Source organism: Mus pahari, chromosome 12 (assembly GCF_900095145.1).
Source record: "Mus pahari chromosome 12, PAHARI_EIJ_v1.1, whole genome shotgun sequence".
In the NCBI taxonomy this organism is placed as follows: domain Eukaryota; kingdom Metazoa; phylum Chordata; class Mammalia; order Rodentia; family Muridae; genus Mus; species Mus pahari.
Window position 1 is genome coordinate 88,389,411 of NC_034601.1, and position 18,569 is coordinate 88,407,979.

At 44.2% G+C, this 18,569-nt stretch overlaps 1 protein-coding gene across 1 annotated transcript in view; it reads left to right on the forward strand.

The window, feature by feature from the left end:
- The window catches only part of Bace2 (beta-secretase 2), an 85,421-nt gene that overhangs the window by 37,154 nt on the left and 29,698 nt on the right, over positions 1 to 18,569 (forward strand). Inside the window, exons 2-4 of the mRNA XM_021209328.1 lie at positions 5,164 to 5,252; positions 13,926 to 14,142; positions 17,669 to 17,797. Of these exons, the coding sequence (XP_021064987.1) occupies positions 5,164 to 5,252; positions 13,926 to 14,142; positions 17,669 to 17,797 (435 nt within the window). The remainder of the gene's footprint in view (positions 1 to 5,163; positions 5,253 to 13,925; positions 14,143 to 17,668; positions 17,798 to 18,569) is intronic.

The window sequence follows — 18,569 nt, forward strand, 5'->3', positions numbered from 1 at the left end:
GAGAGAGAGAGAGAGAGAGAGAGAGAGAGAGAGAGAGAGAGATCTCCCCTACTGCTATTTATTGTACTTGATGATTTTCCTGGCTTTTTTCTTTTTAAATCATTTATTTATTTTATGTATGTGAGTACACTGTATCTCTTCAGAGACACCAGAAGAGGGTATCAGATCCCATTACAGATGGTTGTGAGCCACCGTGTGGTTGCTAGGAATTGAACTCAGGACCTCTGGAAGAGCAGCCAGTGCTCTTACCCACCGAGCCATCTCTCCAGTCCATTTAATTTCTTAACTGATAGAGCAAAACCCAGTCAAGATCCCTAGATAGTAACCAGTAGCCTTGGCTCTGAACAGGCTGTATTTCAAAGTCACTTCCCAGAATGCGCCTTGCTGCTTCCACATGCTCTCTATATATGACTTTTGTTCCTGTGTTCCCATTAAGGTAACAAAGAATGGGTCCCAGAAGCCAGTTCTGCAGGCAGTGAGTAAACTCAGAATCAGTCACCTTGAAGAAGAATGTGATGGAGGGACAGATGTCTAGATCAAATTGTGGCAACTGTCACAGCAGAGCACATGGGAAAATATCATTCTAACAGTGTGAGGATTAGGGATTAAGGCTATGGAAAAGCAGCCAAAGAGGCAGGAAAGATGCTTCCCACACTGGGAACTTCTTGAGGGGAGCTCTGCCTACATCTCACTTTGGTTGTCCTGTTCCCACTACTGTAAGAATGAATGTGTGCTGTTTCATGCCACACAGTTTCTGGGAATTTGTTATGGCTACCAGTGGAACATTAAGCTCAATGTCTCAGGAGAGTTGACCCAGGCCTGTCTGTATTAAGACGCTCGATAAACATCTGGAGCTTTGTGGCTCAGGAAAGAATTTTCCAGGTATCCAAGGGGAAAAGAAAAGCACTATATAATGAGGAAAAGTAAGAGAGGCCTTGGATTTTTCATTAGGTGCTGGGTGTGGAAAGACACTGGAAAATATCCATAATGTGAGGAGTCCACAGATGTCATCCAAATCTACAAAACCGAAGCAAGACATCATTCCAGTGTGAAGACCTCAGTAGGCATCTAGGAATGTGGACATGCCAGGAGAAGATGGCACCCATCCTGGGGTACAGGCTGAGCTCCCCTAAAAGGACCTCAGGACACAGCACAGAAGTTGGCCATTTGTGGGTTAGGTGAACAGAGTTTGAACCTAAGGCTGACAGGAGGTGATAAACTTACTTCCTTGTAGGATGCCTCAGCCATTGTGGGAAATACAGCTCTCAAGAGTGAACCCCTGAGCCAGTGAGATGGTTCCACAGGGGCAAGAGTTCCTGTTGCCAAGCAAGACAACCTGAGATGCATCCCTGGTACCTACATGATGGGAGAGGAGAAGCAACACACACAGGGAAGTGTGTCTTAGTGTTCTATTGCTGTGAAGAGACACCATGACCATAGCAGCTCTTAGAAAGGAAAGCATTTAAGTGGGGCTTGCTTCCAGTTCAGAGGTTTAGTTCATTGTCATCATGGTGGAAATCAAGGTGGCATGCAGGCAGACATGGTACAGAAGAGTAGCTGAGAATTCTGTTTAATGATCTGCAGGCAGAGAGAGAGAGAGAGAGAGAGAGAGAGAGAGAGACTAGACAGGCCTGGCTTGAGCATTTGAAACCCCAAAGCTTTACCCCCAGTGACACATTTACTTCATCAAGGCTACATCTCCTAACCTATATCCAAGAAACACCACTCCCTAATGACTAAGCATTCAAATTTATAAGCCTATGGGTGACATTCCTATTCAAACCACCACACACACACATACACATACACACATATATATGTATATGCAGTATATATATATATATATATATATATATATATATATATATGGCTCAGCAGTTTTATATATATATATATATATATATCATACATATATATGTATATATGGCTCAGCAGTTAAGTAAATGGGCTTGCTGATCATCCAGAGAAGCCAAACGCAGTTCCCAGCACCCTTGTTGGTTAGCTTACAACAACCTGTAACTCCAGCTCCAGGGGATCCAATATACTCTCCTGGCTTCTGTGGGCACACACACACACACACACACACACACACACACACCTATTTTTTTTAATGTGGGACTAAGGAGATGGCTAGGTTGGTAAAGTCCTATGTAGGCATGAGGACCTAAGTTTGGATCCATCACTCCCACATAAAAAATCTGGGCACAGTAGTGCACATTTATAACTCCAGCACTTGGAAGGTGGGTAGTGGAGACAGGCAAGTCCCTGGAACTGATAACCCAGCCAGCCTAGCTGAATCAGAGTACCCCCAGTTCAGTGAGAGACCCCGTCTTGAAAACTAAAGGAGAAAACAAATGCGGAAGACACCAGATAGCAACCTCTGTTCACGTGTGTGTGTGTGTGTGTGTGTGTGTGTGTGTGTGTGTGTGTGTGTGCCCATGTACACACACAGATTTTTGTTTGGGTTGACCACATACAGACTTCCTGTCGTTATTCCATAAATAATATACCTGTTTTCATAGAATTTACATTGTGCTAGATACTAACTATGAAGAAGCAGTGTGGTGTATCACATAGGGACACAGGGTCCTGGTTTCAGGGGTCAACCTGGTGGTCTATTGCTGTATTGCTGTGAAGAGACACCATGACCACAGCAGCTCTTATAAAGGTCAACCTGGTGATCAGCAGGGCTGGTGTGGCATGAGGTGAAGTTTACTGGAGACAAGCTTAGCATTCACACAGACTCTGGCACACTGAAAGAATTGTCAGGCTTTGACTTAACAGGACCTAGGTGGTCCCTAGCTATGAGCAGACTGAGGGAGAAGTGGAAAGACCACTTAGGAGGAAGTGACAATGACATGGGCCAAGGTGGTCCCTTGTATCACCCATGTGGCATTGCGGGGAGGGAGAGGAAGCTCACTGAAGATTTACCCTGAGCAAATGTTACAGAACTATGTTAACTTAGATGGCAAAATCCTGTGGATCTGGCAGATTCCTTTCTGGCTCCATATATTTATTTCCTGGGTGCTACCTCCCCTGTTATGTGGCATCCCCTGTCCCCCTGTCTTTATGAGAGAGAATGCCAGTCAGGCTGCATTAGAACCTAATGTCTCCATCTTAACGTGATCACCTCTGACTGATTTCTAAACATGGTTCCACTCACAGAGACAGGAGTTAGACCAAACACCTGCGGTGGGGAGAAATCCAGGTAGAGATATTGGATAAGAAAAACCCAAGCCTAGGGATAGGTAAATCTGGGATCATTAGCACAGTGAAAGCAAGCAAAAACTCCACGGGGCCCCTGACAGCCTGAGAGAAGGCACAACAGAAACTTCTGCAGACTTGGAAGAATGCCAGACAGAGAGGGAGTTCACCAGAAGGTGGAAGACCTGGCAAGGGTGGGTATCCTGGAGTCAGGAGGAGGAAGGGAAACTGAACCAAGTTAGAGATAGGAAGTTGTGGGCCTGGCCAAAGCCGAGGGTGCTCTAATTGTTGATTAGAGGTCTTGGGTTAAAAACTTGCCTGCCTAATAGCATTTTCTATAGCTTGTGTAACTGGATGTTCAAACCTTAAGACTTTAACTGCTTATTCTGTGCTTGATTCTAAAGTCTGTATTTACTTACTAAACAGTCCATGTTTGGACTGAGGTTGGATGCTAGGTGGGTAGCACACTCCACCCCTTGGGGAGCCATTGTTTACTGGAGATACGGGTCAAACAATTAACATACAGGGCAACAGCTTAGTGCCATTAGCCACCAGGAACTGCAAATTAGATAGCATTCTACACCCACTAGAATGGCTGAAAAAGAAAATAGGGCCACTAGCTTTCAGAGAGGGCATGGAGCAAATGAACTCAGTGGACCATAACACATTGCCATAGGGGTACAACTTGTGCATCTAGGCTTGAGAACTTCTCCATTTCTTTTTATTTAAAAGGCATCTACCCTTTGGCCCAGCAGGTTTCATTCCTAAGAGAAATAGAAACACATGCACAAAAAGACAGAAATGTCCAGGCAGCCTTATCTATCATAAGGCACCACCGCTACCTCAAGAGAGACAGAGACAAGCAATGGATTGCAGCCTGGTGGTAGAAAGAAAAGAGCAGAAACTCCACAGCCTGTAAGAGTCTCAATGCGACTGGGCTAAAATAGAAGAAAACCACATGGTTACAGAATGTTCAAGAACAGAGGAAATTCACCTGTTCTAATAGAAGACAGAAACTTGTATCTCCCAGGAAAGAGGGGCAAAGAGGACATTTAGGAATAATCAGGGTTTTAGGAATGCCTTGGCATAGGCATAGAACCTGCCCAAACTCACTATCAGACTTCTGGCAATTTGAGCTTTTGTTTGTTAGAGATGGGGTCTGACTGTGTAGCCAGTCTACAGCTCAGCACCCTCCTGCTCTGGCCTCTGCACTGTTGAGATTGCAGACACCTACCACCACCATCTTTTCATTATACCAAAATTAGACTTTAAGAAAGCTAAAAAAGAGGTGCCTGTTTGCTGGACTCAAAGCTCAGAGGTTAAGAGCAGTGACTGTTCTTGCAAAGGACTCAGGTTCAGTTCCCAGCACCCACATGGCAGTCCACAAACATCTGTAATTCCAGTTCCAGGATTCTGACACCCTCTTCTGAACTCCACAGGCACTAGCACATATGTGGTGCATTTAAGACATGCAGGCAAAATACACACAAAATGAAAACACATTCTTAGTAAGGATGTACTTATGATGGGTGTCTTCAGAGACTCAGCAGGGAGATGACATAAAAAACAATAACAAGGAGGTTCCTGGGGAAAGGACACCGCAGTAGATTTGATACTCCAAGAAATATTTCTGGCCAGGGATGAACCTGTGCAAAATTCCAGAAGTGACTAAAGAACTGGCCATATTATTGAGTATTAGTGACTCGAAATGCCCCATTTAACAAACCTGTCTGGAAGACTCCTGAGGTATCATCTGAGGCAAACCCCACTTGTTTCTTGCAGCAGCATCTTCCAGGACTGTGTCAGGTTTTCCATATGACTTTATATGTTTATATTTTCTAACATTTCTCCCTAAATCAGTATGGATATTGACTTTTACTGATTAATAAGTTGTTGTGCTTCATACTTCTACAAATAATTTGAAGCTTTCCAATTTTTTTTCTCCTTAAAAAACAAAAGGTACAGATTCTTGTGGACACCGGAAGCAGTAACTTCGCTGTGGCAGGTGCCCCACACTCCTACATAGACACCTACTTTGACTCAGAGAGGTGAGTGGTTTACACACAGCTGCAGGGCTGGCCTAGTGGTGAAGGCTGGATTGGCATCTTTGAGAATGTACTGGCACAAAACAGCCAGAAGGCCATCTGTCTCATTTCTAAGGAGCTGTATTCACGTGTGCATGTTTGTGTATCTGAATGTGTGTGTGTGTTAGTGTGGTGTGTGTGTGGTGTGCATGCGCGTGTATGTACTAATGCACACAACACATGCACATCTTCTGGAGAATTTGTATCAGGTTCTGCTAATAGCCTTGGGAAAAATAACCTTATGAAATTTCAAGTGTAACACATTCCTTGTTTACACAGAACCTGCCCTTCACAGTGTGGAAAGTTGTTGGAGAGGAAGCCTACCCACATGTGGCTCACTCACATGTGTCCCACCCACGTGTGTCCCACCCTCTGCTTATCAGGCTCCACCTAGGTGGCAGGAATGACAGGGTCCCTTATTTGCACAGCTGAAGAGATGACAGGAACTGCCTGTGCCAGGTGGCACCTCATAACACCTCAGTGCATTAGTGCTGGCCCCTCCCTCAAGGAACACAGAGCTTCCATATGGCATGTGTGTGGGGTGGATGGAGTTCCTTTGTGTGTACCCATGTGCCAGCAGGTTGGGTTTTGGTGCTTTTGCTGTCTCCTCCTGGTCACACTGGGGGTTCACCCTGGCCTCTGTATCTGTACATCCACCATGCCCCTCCCATCACAGCCTCTGGAGTTCAGGACAGTATTGCTCCAGATCATTCCTGTTTAACCCTTTAGCCTGGGAAGTGAAGGAGCAAGGATTCTTCCTGAATTCCAGTTTCCAGACTCTAGCATTGTACAAATGCCTTGCAATGAGATCAAAGGCCATAAAATATACCCCATACATAGTTCTTACGAGTTTCAGGTAGTGCGAGTGTTAGGTATCTGATCCAAAAAAGATGCAATGCCCTCAAACCCGAAACACTTTGAGCAACCACATGAGCATCCTGCAAATGTCAAGTTCCACTACGGACCTCAGGTCAGTCACAACACAAATACACCAAAAATACTGTGTACAGTGACCTTAAGGCCACTTGTGTAAGGTATGCATGCCACAAGTGAGGTTTTCATCTAGGAGTGGGTGCCCTTTCCCTGGTATCTCAGTATGTATGTGCAAACACTCCAGAGACCCTGAATCTGGAATACTTCTTGTCCCAAGTATTGGGGAAAATCTACGCCAGCCTGGATGAGGGTCAGGAATGAGGTGGTATGAGTAAGGTACTCAGTACATCATATGAGTGTGCCAATGAGAGACATGTAGAGGATGCTGGGTGCTGTACACCGGTGTGTGGATGTGGGTTCAATGGGACACTGACCCCGAAGAGGCCATTTGGGCAACTGGTTTAGACTGGTTACTGGGTTACTTTGGGTGGTTGATGGGATTTTTCCAAAGTGAAGAACAATCCTCATGAACTTAGAAATAAAACATCACGTGCCTTCATTTGCATATTAGTTAATGCTCCAATGTATGCTAAGTCTGCCCAGAGGCCCCCAGGCTCAGATAAATAAATAGCTTTCCACCCACAATTATGCCATGGAACTTCAGGAAGCCCTGTGGCAGGCAGATGGTTCTGGGTTTTAAGGGATGCGCTGCCTCCTCTAGGATTGCACCATTCCTGACACTGACCTATCTATCAGTGACCCCCAAACAGGGCAGCACCTTCTCTTCCACGACCCATTGCCTTGCAGACCAGGAAGTCCCAGTCACAGATCTGGAGCAGATGCACAGCCCACCCCCATCCCCACAGCAGTGTAGTGTTCCAGTCCCTATCACAGACCTGCGGGCCTAAGATGCAGAAGAAGGGAGCAACAAGACTGAAACTGGTGTAAATCAGGGTGATGTGGACACCGGTGCTTACAGTGCACTGCAAAGCCAGGGTCCTACCTCAAGGCAACCACCGCAGCCCCTTGGTGGCTTCATTTTCAGCTCCATCAGGGCCAAAGTGCACCCAGGGATCCTTTGACAGGACCATGCATGCAGTTGTGGAAACATGCTAGGGTAAATCGAAGTCACCATTGCTGACGCTGTGCACTCTGTCACTCTGTGTTAATTGGCCAGCTGTGGACAGCCATGGCAGCTTTCTCACCGACCCCCCGCTGTGTGTGCTGTGCCAGTGAGCCTTGATTCTCATTCAGGCTCCACAAGGACACGTTGTTTTGCTTTCCTCCTTCAGGCAAACTTTGTGCTTCTAGCCAGGTGTGTGGGAGGTGGGCAGAAATTCCCCTTTATCCTGTGCAGTAAACAGGGCTTCTCAGACCTGCCTCATCTGAGTCAATATGAACTCCGAGGCTTTTCACTGTTGCTGTGACCGGTCATCCTTCCTTCCTGTTAAGCCCACAAAAGGGCAGAGACACCCTCTCAGCTTTGCCACCTCAGACCTATTTCCCTGGCTTTTAAGGAAATAAAAAGAGAAACAGCAGAACACACCCAGGTCTAGAAAAAGCAAGGCTTCCCTCTGCGCTCTGTCTCTGCCATTACTGCCTTCTCCTGGCTGGGGCTGGGAGGACTGGGAGAGGGAACTTGTTTGTGCTTAGAGTCAGCAGAGACATAATTATTATAAAGAATATGTGCTCTCCATATAAATTATCATTTGTCGTTTGCTGATATTGGCCGTTGTGAGGTTTTTCAACCTCTGAATCTGATGGAAGCCAGAGAATAGTGTCTCTCCTTCTGGATCTCTGACAAAGGTGCCTTTGTGGAGATGTGGGCCCGGCCCTGTGATGTTTGAGTATCGAGTTGGCCCTCAGATTTCTTTGTTATAATAAGGCTCCTGGCTGGGCTTGGCCTCTGATATAAACCCCCAGCCTTCCTATGTTCAGGTTTTATACTTCCTGAAGCATTGTGCAGTAATTGGAGATTGGGCTCAGGGTTCTCTGAAAAGATCTCTTTGATTTATAGAAGACGATGGGTCACTATGATTCATTTGTGTGGCTTGTCACCATCATGAGCCCTCTTTGCAGCTGTTGAATGCCACCGTGTATAACTATGCAGCAAAAGGGAAAGGGCTGGATGCTTTTCAAATGCATTTTCTTTTCAGACAATAAAATGGCCTCCAGTCAACTGGATAGGGGAAAGGTCCAATGTGTACCTCATTTAACCCTCTGTTGTTTGGGTGGGAGGGGCTATGCATGCTTGTCTATTAATGTTGTCTTACTTCTGCACTCCATCTGGGTTTAAACCCACAGAGGTGTTGAAGCAATGAACCAATTCATTTTCTGCATGAGGACTATGAGATTAGGGAACCAAAGAACCACCTGGTGATGTCTTTAAGGAGGCTAGCAGACACACAGATGCCTTTCCATACAGTAGGAACAGGTCTCTCTCTTGGTCGCTCAGGTAGCTTTTCAAGACTGGGTTGACCTGTCCATCAGTGGCTGGCTTCTTTGGAGCCTGAGAGCTTGAACCGTCAGGTCAGGCCCAGGGCTCCATTCATTCAGCTCTGGTGACTTCTAAAATCATTGACAAGTCACAAGGACCAAACTGGTAAATGCCAAACCCTGAAATATGCACAGAAATCTTGTGAAGAGGCCTTTGGGGGCCTCAGTATTCTCTGAGCCTGAAAGTGGCTGGGGAGAACCAGAGCTGACCCAAGGGCTCACCTTTGAAGTCAGCAACTCCTCCCTTCCATGTCCTCTGGAAACAACGACAGCTCTCTCTTGAAATAGGATTGCCCAAAAGTTCTTTTCTTGGCTTCAGCTGATCTCTCTCTCTCTTTTTTTAATTCTACTTTCCCTGAACTCTCTGATCAGAGGCAGAATGTCTTCCAAAACTCGTTCAGAATGTTTTTATGGCTGTGAGCAGACTCATTTCTGACCACCCACATCCTTGACTGTTTGCCACATCTGAGCATCTGGAATGGAGGCCTTGGAAGTGAGAAGCCCATCCAGGGCTTTCTCATGACATGATTAATCTGAAAAGCAAGTGAGGGCTGAAACTCAGTGTCAGAAAAGTAAGCTTAGCAAATGACGATGTGGCGATCACTTCAAAGTGCTAATAACCCGCAGGGCTGCTCATGGTACTGCCCAGGCTCCTCTTCGCTGTTTCAGATTCAGTAAAGGAGCCCCAAAGAGGGCGAGCTTACAACTACAAGTCTCCCACATTCTCCCAGAACATGTTTTCTACAGGGGTGGCCACGGATCGTGTGACGCTGTTAAACTTAATTAATGCTAAATGAAATGAAATAAAGGTTCTGTCACTACCACATTCCAGTAGCCGCATGTGGCTTCCATAATGGATGACATACACATGGATCAGCCTGCCCTCAGAGCAGGTTCTTCTGGACAGTGCTGGTCCAGGGCACAGTGCTGGACCATTTAGAAGTCTGTTGCCCAGAGACATTACACAATACCTTTCCATACCAAGAATGTTTGCCCCCTTTTTAGGAGGCAGTCAGATTTTAAGTTTAGGGTACTCAGTGGTACCATCCTGTTTTCTGAACAAACCTGAGTTTCTAGTGATAGATTACAGATTGGAGAAAGCTAGGAAGCCCTTTGATAACTATACTAATTGGAGCTGTTTTGTTGCAAACTGATTGGGAGCCAGGATTTTGCTCTAAATCTGTCACATATTAAGTTTTCTAGTTTGCATAGGTGGTCTCCAGAGGTACCGGTCCTGGCTTAACCCAGAGTATTGGGGAACTGAAGCACAGAATGTGATACTTCGGTCCTGAATGATACAGGTAGTAAGTGAGTGAACACATATGTGAACCCTGGTACTATTACTGCCTTTCTGTTCTCTACATGTGGCATCAAATTATACGGGAACATCCCTGTAAGACAGCTGCAGTATCAGGAAACCAAAAACATGTTGTGTGGATATGAGGCCATTCAGGTTCTTATTCTAGGGAACATGCTGAAGTCTAGGTGGGATGAAAATAAAACACCTTTCAAAGTCCAGCTTAAGGAAGCTGATAGGGTGGGGGAGATAGCTGATCTGCTGGTTAATTTATGGGGTCCGCAGATGTAGACACTGAGCCAAATGTGACTGGCTGTTGGATATATACGTATACATATATATCATATACATATACATGTACACATACACATACATATACATATACATACACACACACACACTATATATATATATATATATATATATATATATATATATATATACACACATACACATACATATATAGTTTTATGTTTCTGTATGGTGTGTGGCTGTTCCCTTGATACAGCACCAAAGCTCTGTACCTACAACAGAGATTACAAGCAAATGCTAGAACATTCCTTCATAGAAAAGGTGTGCTGACTCTTGTGCCAAGTTCTTCTGCAAGCATTTCTGAACTTGACCTGTTTATCAAAGGAATCAAGATGTCAGCATTTGTTTCCCCTTATTGGCTTTTCCCATAGATGTGTTTGTTCCTCCCCACCGTGTGAACTGGAACATCTGAGCTTGCACCAACATTCAACTTACTCTTTGATTCATCCTCAAAATCTCAAATCCTAAAGACCTTACAGTGAACACCACATAGACAATTACCAGGGTTTGACCCTGGGGCTCTGCCTGTCTGTCTACTCCCATTATTCTTTTCATGTCTGTCCACTCTCAAAAAGGTTTGTATGAGTTTTCTCATTGCCATGACAAATGCTTGACAGTAGCAGGTCTGAGAAGTCTTCAGGGCAGCTGGCTGTACTGGGTACACATGTTCTTATAAGCTGCAGTTCTCCCCAGCAATGTATCTGTCTGTTCTTCCTTTGGTCAGTCTGTCATGATAATGGGACCATGGTACCATTGATTTACACCAAGCTGGATGGTTTCCTTCAGGCAGGAAGTCCACCAGCAACAGGATCCCAACCATGTTCAAGTTAACAATGATGAGTAAAATGAAAATAATCTAGAACTTGGAGAGGCAGAGTGCCTTGTGAACAGTGGACTTGAAGACACGAGAGGAGAAGATGTGGGTGAAGATGGCAGTGCAACTCAAAGACCGGGTTAGCGGCTTCAGCTTGGTCTTTTATCACCACCATTTTTACTTCACTAATACCAGAGGGGCTTCCCCAGTTGCCAAGTAGACCTGGAAAACTGTGCCAGCTGCAAAGGAGGCTCTGACTTTACAAAAGTATTTTAAATAGCAGTGCAGTTTCAAAAGAAAAATGGATAGCTTTCTTTTCATGATCATGTACAGATGTCTTTTCTTTATGTTTCTCACACATATGAATATTTTAAGACCAAATGGACTACTAAGCCAAGTGTGTGACTTTTTTTTAAGATCCTAACAGGACATAGAATAGCAACACTGATCTTCCAGTTTTAGTCATTTCAGTTATGAGCCAAGCAATACCATTTTGTTTTGTTTTGTTTTTTAAGAGCTGCTATACCTTTAAATGTCCATAGTCACATGACCAGCCATTCGGTCTATACTTGAATAAATATGTTTATTTTCTATGAATTATCTTGAAAGTTTTAAACAGAAATAACCTCAGAGTTTTTAATAAAGTTTATTTACCTGAAATGTACTAATAGCAATAAACTTATCAAAAATCTTATTTTTGACATTTGACTATATGGTGGAAACTTTCTATTTTAAGGACACATGCCCCATCCAGTTGGAATTTGTACCTTAAAAGAAAAAAAGGGGTGAGGATAGCTCTTCACTGGAATTAAATGATATAAAATGTTCGATATGGTAGTACTTTTATGAAACATGCTGGAAATCACTCCCTGTGATTTTTTTTTAAAATAAAAAGTCAAATATGATTTTTTTAAAAAAGAGGAAGGTTTATTTTGTCTTACAGTGTGAGGCTACAGTCTGTTTTAGTGTCTTTTCCTTTGCTGTAACAAAATCTGTAGACAAAAGCAACTTAAGGGAGAACAGATTTGCTTTAGCTCATAGTCATGGTGGAGAAGTCTAGGAAGCAAGAGGGTGAAGAGGCTTATCACATACTATGCTCAGTCAAGAAGAGAACAAAATATGTTTGCTTCCTGCTGTTTAGTTTACCTTCTTAGTTCATGTGATCCAAGATATCCTACCATCACCCTGTTTGAGGAGGAGTCCCATTTGCAGTGTGCAGGTCTTCACACCTCAGTTAACTGAATCAAGATAATGTACCTCAGGCAAAGTGAGAGGCCCATCTCCCATGTGTGACAGCTCACACCATCATACCCATGGCAGAGAAGCCATGGCACCTGGAACATGGAGCTGGTCACACTACAACTGTGGGCAGAAAGCAGAGAGAAATGAATGCTGGTGTTCGTATCTTCTCCCTTACTCCTTTTTGTTCTCTGGGACCCCAGCCCATGTGATGGTTGGTGACACCCACATTTGGAATGAGTTTGTCAGCCTCAGTTAAACCCCTTTAGAAAAACCCTCACAGATGGAGGTATGTCTCCTAGCTGATTCCAAACGTGGTCTGATCAACAGTGAAGTTTTACTGCCTTACACACACAGTGTTCATTTCATGTCTCTTTCATTACATTCTTTTCTTGTTCATAAAAGGAATTTTTGCAGAAAACAGAGACATATTATCTTGAGTCCCTGTTGCAGAATTAATATTAAAACTCAGTGGACTAAGGCAGTGGGCAAAAAGAGTCTTGGGAAATACTCGGTGATTTGACACTCCTTTAGGAATTGGGCTATTTTTCTTTAGGAAACCTGCTTTAAATGGTCACTGCCTTCCTTGGGTCCTTTCCCAAATTCCACAGAAATTTCAGATTAGTACAGTGTAAGGATGACCTTGCATGGTTAGAGACTCCAGAGCCTGACACAGGGTGTCCTCTCCCAGACAGCCTTACAGTTATTACATTATTATTATTATTATTATTATTACATTATTGTCTCTACTGAGGTCTCCAACATGTGGCCACCTATTAGAGATCTTCTCCACCATCAAGTTGCTTGTTCACCCTTACTCTGCCTTATTCCCCAGTTGCTCCGATTCATTCATTGTAGCCTGATATTTTATATCCTGACATGCATGCTGTCTCTCCTCCCAGAGTATTCTGGAGAAGGAAGACTCCCATCTACCTCTCCATTGCCTGCTTGTGCTCCTGTGACCCTGTCTCGGTACCTCTTACCCTCATCACCTATACACGTGCAAGGTTCTAGGTCACACCATAGTACTCTTCCTCATCAGCTTTGTCAACTGTTCTTTAATAGCAAGATCACCTTTGAGATATTGGGGAAGGACGATGAGATTAGGGAATACAATTAGAAAGGCCTGGGCTTGGGCTTAGTTACTTCACTTGGGTTGTATGAATCTCAATCCCACACTGAGACAAGCTCATGGGATTTCCTGCTGTAATCGCACAGTTCCTTTGTGTGAAGAGCTCAAGCCTAATAACCCTGTAAAGCCAGATGGTTCAATGTGTGCCCACATGTGGTGTCCAGAAAATGATATAGTTAGGTGAAGCAATTGACTCAGGATCACACCTATGATAGTTTGACTTAAGCATGGGGGAAGAATTCAACTACATGCCAACATCATGGTGCCCCTTCCATGTGGCATGGCAACAATTCCCAAATTGCCCATGCTTATGTCTGTGGAGAATGGTGCCTTGGTCAACATGGACCACTTTCTACAGAGTATCACTACCTATAGACCGTCTAAGACTGTAAACCATGGTGACCATCTGTATCACAGTTGTGGTTCAAACAGCATGGGCTTGTAGACTGAATATCACTGACTTTTCTTCTGCAGCTCCAGCACATACCACTCCAAGGGCTTTGATGTCACTGTGAAGTACACACAGGGAAGCTGGACTGGCTTTGTTGGTGAGGACCTTGTCACCATCCCAAAAGCCTTCAACAGCTCTTTCTTGGTCAATATTGCCACTATTTTTGAGTCTGAGAATTTCTTTTTGCCTGGGATTAAATGGAATGGAATCCTTGGACTTGCTTATGCTGCTTTGGCCAAGGTAAGACAGGTCTTTCTATTCAAGTTAATCAGATGAAGTGATGAGGCTGTGAAAAACAGTCATTAAAGGGACCCACACAGGGGTCCTGGGTTGTCCTGTATGGTTACTGCTAAAAATCATATAGCTGATAGATACAAGTGTTCACACAATGAAGTTTCCAGGCATATTTGCAGATTAGAGTAATTTCCTTTAAGATAAAATGTTAGCTCTGTGTGTGTGTGTGTGTGTGTGTGTGTGTGTGTGTGTGTGTGTGTGAGAGAGAGAGAGAGAGAGAGAGAGAGAGAGAGAGAGAGAGAGAGAGAGAGAGAGTGTTGGCGGTGGTGATGAATATCACACCAACCAGAGGTTAGCCTTGGGTGATTTCCTTAGTCACTCTTTATCTTATTTTTTGAGACTGTCTCTTAGTAAATTATCAACTTGCCAGTTCAGTTATACTGACTAGCCATCAAACCCCAGGGAACCTTCTATCCCCACCTCCCCAGTGCTGGGATTATAGGCATATATTGCTATGTCTGGATTTTTTACATGAATTCTGGGGAATCAGTCTCAGGTTCTCACACTTATATAACAAGCCCTTTATCAACTGATCCAGTGCAGTTTTTGTTGTTTTGTTTTTGTTTATTTAAGTTGTTTTTTAATGTTAGCAGAATTATGAGTCCAATAGGTCGTGGGGTTTGCTTATAAGCATTGATGAGGGTAGCATTAAGGGAAACATACATATGATCAAGCTCTTATGATCATATGAAGATGATGCCTATGGATGACACTAAGCCACCAACTGAGAGCACTATACTACTATCCTGTCATCCCAGGGAACCTCTGGGCAGATACCAGCAACTGGTATATGACCAGATACCCTGAGGATAGCCAGTTCTTGCAGAAATAGCCAGAGAGAAATGGTGGAATATTGTGCTCACAAAATCAGATCCTTCCCAAGATGAGGCAAGACAGGATTGAATTGTCTCCAGTAATTTTACTTGTGTCAATACAAAGAAATAATGAGGTGCTAAAAGACAGTGGGCAGGGGATTTCTATCCAGAGCAGTTGCCAAAGGCAGATAGATCTGCAGAAGCCCCAGCTTTGGGGGACAGACAGGTATGTGTGTACTTGAGAAAAGAAGAAGTCACCTGCCCTGGCCCTGTCACTGGGCACCACTCCTTGGCTGAGTCCTACACTTTTGAGCCCTAGATCAGTGAAGGGAAAAATGTAGTCACATGAACAATGGACCTGTCTGGCCCCGGACCATCAAGAAAAGGTTGTTCACCCACCGTGTGGAATATGTGCTCAGCTCCAGTCTGTTAATGGTGGGGCATGTGGGCAGACCCTTGACTTCTACTGGAGAAAGAACAAAGGTAATCAAGTGCCTGTCAATTCTCAGGCAGGGGACATCACAAGATAGCCAATTACTCAGTTCGTGTTCATGTGAGGCAGACCCTGTGAGGCTCTTGTGTCCCATTTACACATGTGGTTGCTTCAGTGAGAGATCTAGCAGCAGCTAAAACATGAGCCCCAGGCCACTCTTACCCTACTGCAGAGCCAGGACTGGTTCAAGAGCCCCTTTGTACTTGGCACTGTGGGCAGACTTCATAGATTTAAATAAAGACTGGCATGGATCCTGGGTTCCTAAGTCCCTTCTGCTAACAGTGTGAATTTGGATAAATCACATCTTGGAGTGGTTGGAAATGAAGGATGAGATGCTTTTAATGCTAATTATTCTGAAGAATAATCCCAAATTAAATTTACTTAATAATATGTAAAGGCTTCATGAGAATAGAACTTTGGGATTTCTTGGGAGGCATCTGGACTCTTCACATGACTTTTTAATCATTTCATCCACAAAAATCCCACCATTACTGACAGCTAGCTTCTGAACTGCATCTGTAATGACCAGCTGAGTGGCTTAGGTCAGGTGTCTTACCTCTGAAATGGTGTGGGTGGCCAAGGACTGGGTAATAGTCATATTGTGGGTGCTCCTGGTGGGTCCCAGGTAGTTCTCCAAAGCCTATGCATCACAACTACCAGGGGCATCTGAACCTACAGATGCCAGGTCCCTCTGCCTACCTCCTTGGATCTGGGCCCTTTGGGGTTGGTTCTGAGCAACCCTAGATTTTTTTAGTCCTTGATTTATTCTAAGGTCCAGGACTAAAGGGAAAATGGCTCATAGATTAACACCATGTCTGAAATATGCATGTGTTAGGCTCTTCAGACAAACAGACCTTGATCCCATTAAACCCCAGAACTGGCAGGCAACTGTGTTCATATTTGTCAGAAAAGGGAACAAAGAACTAGTCAGGACCAGTTCCAGGATTGATCAGATATGAAACAAGCATGCATCCTCTGCTGCCTACAGTAAAGGGACCAAAATGAGTCCCCACCAGATATCACCCACCCAACAGTGGACTTGGTCCTTCAGTACACCAAGACTCACAGCCTCTCTGCAGAGATCACATAGGGAGATGACACTAAATCCATGGTAGCATTATAGGAGTGGAGATGGAAGGAGCAGTTGGCCAGAGAGAAACGGACCGATCAAGTAAGGAGGGTCCTTTCTCATTCATAATGGAGCTTCAAATTCTGGTGGCTTGTAAGCAGCCATTCCTTCAGAAGATTGGCCATGGACAAGGTTTCATCCCCCACAGTTCAGCATTTCATTTGCCTGAAAAAACAAAAACAAAAACAAAACTGACAACCCAAGCAGGACATGGTGGTACACACCTGTAACCCCAGATATTTTCAAGGTCAAAGCAAGAGAATTGCCAGTACAACTGAGGCAACATAGTGAAACTCTGTCTCAGATGAAAGAAAAAATATCTGACCTCTCAGAAAATTAGTTATCCTTGGTGTCTTCCAATTTGTGAAAGCCCAACTATAAACTCAAGTCTGTAATTCATGGCACCTGCAGCGCTAGTCTATCCTAGCCCAGAGCTGTTTACAGAGCACCCCTTGACCTTGGACACTCTTGTAAAATGGAGATGTCCTCCAAACATGTAGCTCTGTGCAGGAGAGGTGCTGAGCAAAGGAGGTCTGCAGTCTTGCAGTAGGGAATGTCCTGGCTGTTGAAGCTCATTCGTGACTGCTGGAGTACCAGGGGTTGGGATATGGATGCATTGTCCTTGAAGGTCAAAGGTTATTTCTGTTAGGTGGCTGTGGTAGAAAGAGATAGGTAGGAGTTCTGGAGTAACTCTTTTCTCTTACTCCAAGTATCTGAGCCCAGGTCAATAGCCCACTACACAGGTCCACATACCTCCTCTTCCGAAATGGTGATAAACAGCTTGAAACACCCTAACAGCTCCCAGAGACATCAGACTTTTATGGCAGAACCTCAAATGTCAGACAGGAGGAAGCAAAATGAGAGACACCTGAGTGGTCACAGCTGGTTTCAAGCATGTGTGTTGATTAACCATGAAGATTCTTTAGATTCTGTAGATAGACAGAGAATCTCAAAGGAGAGAGATACTGACTACACCAGGTCACCCTTGTCTTCACAGTGGTCACAGCAGTAAACCTCTTTCCCACCTTTCTGCAGCCATCAAGCTCTCTGGAGACGTTTTTTGACTCCCTGGTGGCCCAAGCAAAGATTCCAGACATTTTCTCCATGCAGATGTGCGGGGCTGGATTACCAGTAGCTGGTTCTGGTACCAACGGAGGTAGTCTTGTGGGTATCTTTCAGTCTTAAAGGGATGAACAATCACAAATTGTTGGGGATTTTGTTTTATTAAAAGCAAATCAGAATGGTTATATACACAATCTAATATAGGTCCTTTTAGATCCCACATAGGAAATGCTTAACTGTTACTAAATATTAGGCACCATAACAGAATTTAAGGATAATTTAATGAACTTGTCTTACAACCTTTAAAAGATGAATAATGGTTCTGCCATCTAGAAATATGATTCTCATTGTTTCTCCAAATCTCACCCCAGTTGTCTTATTGCTTTTTTGAAAGTATACAGAGAGCTGGCTTTCAATGGGAAGATTTGCCAACAAGTAAGGAACAATGGGGAAGTACAGCAGATATCTCTCCTCTAGGCAAGGCACATACACCTATGATTCCATATACTTGATCAGAAATAAGACCACTATGTCTCTCCCTTCTCCTTCCTTCCCTTCTCTTTGTTCCACCACTATATAGGCACATACCATGTAATAAAAATGTTTAAAACGAAATGGAATGAGGGCAATCTACCTCATAGGGGTAATGCAGTCCAAGCTTCCCTGCAGGGGAAGTCAGGGTGCAGAAGACGCCTCTTTAAAAAGTGTGTCTAGTCCCTGTTCTCCCTGTAACAGGATCAGCACTAGTCATTGCCTTTGACTAATAGTCCACCTGGCCCAAGCATGTTTGCTGTCTCCTTCTGAAGAGGCAGGGTGGCCTAGCATAGTGGGCTAACATTATTTTTGCAAAACAATGTCTTGATTAGGAAAGCTT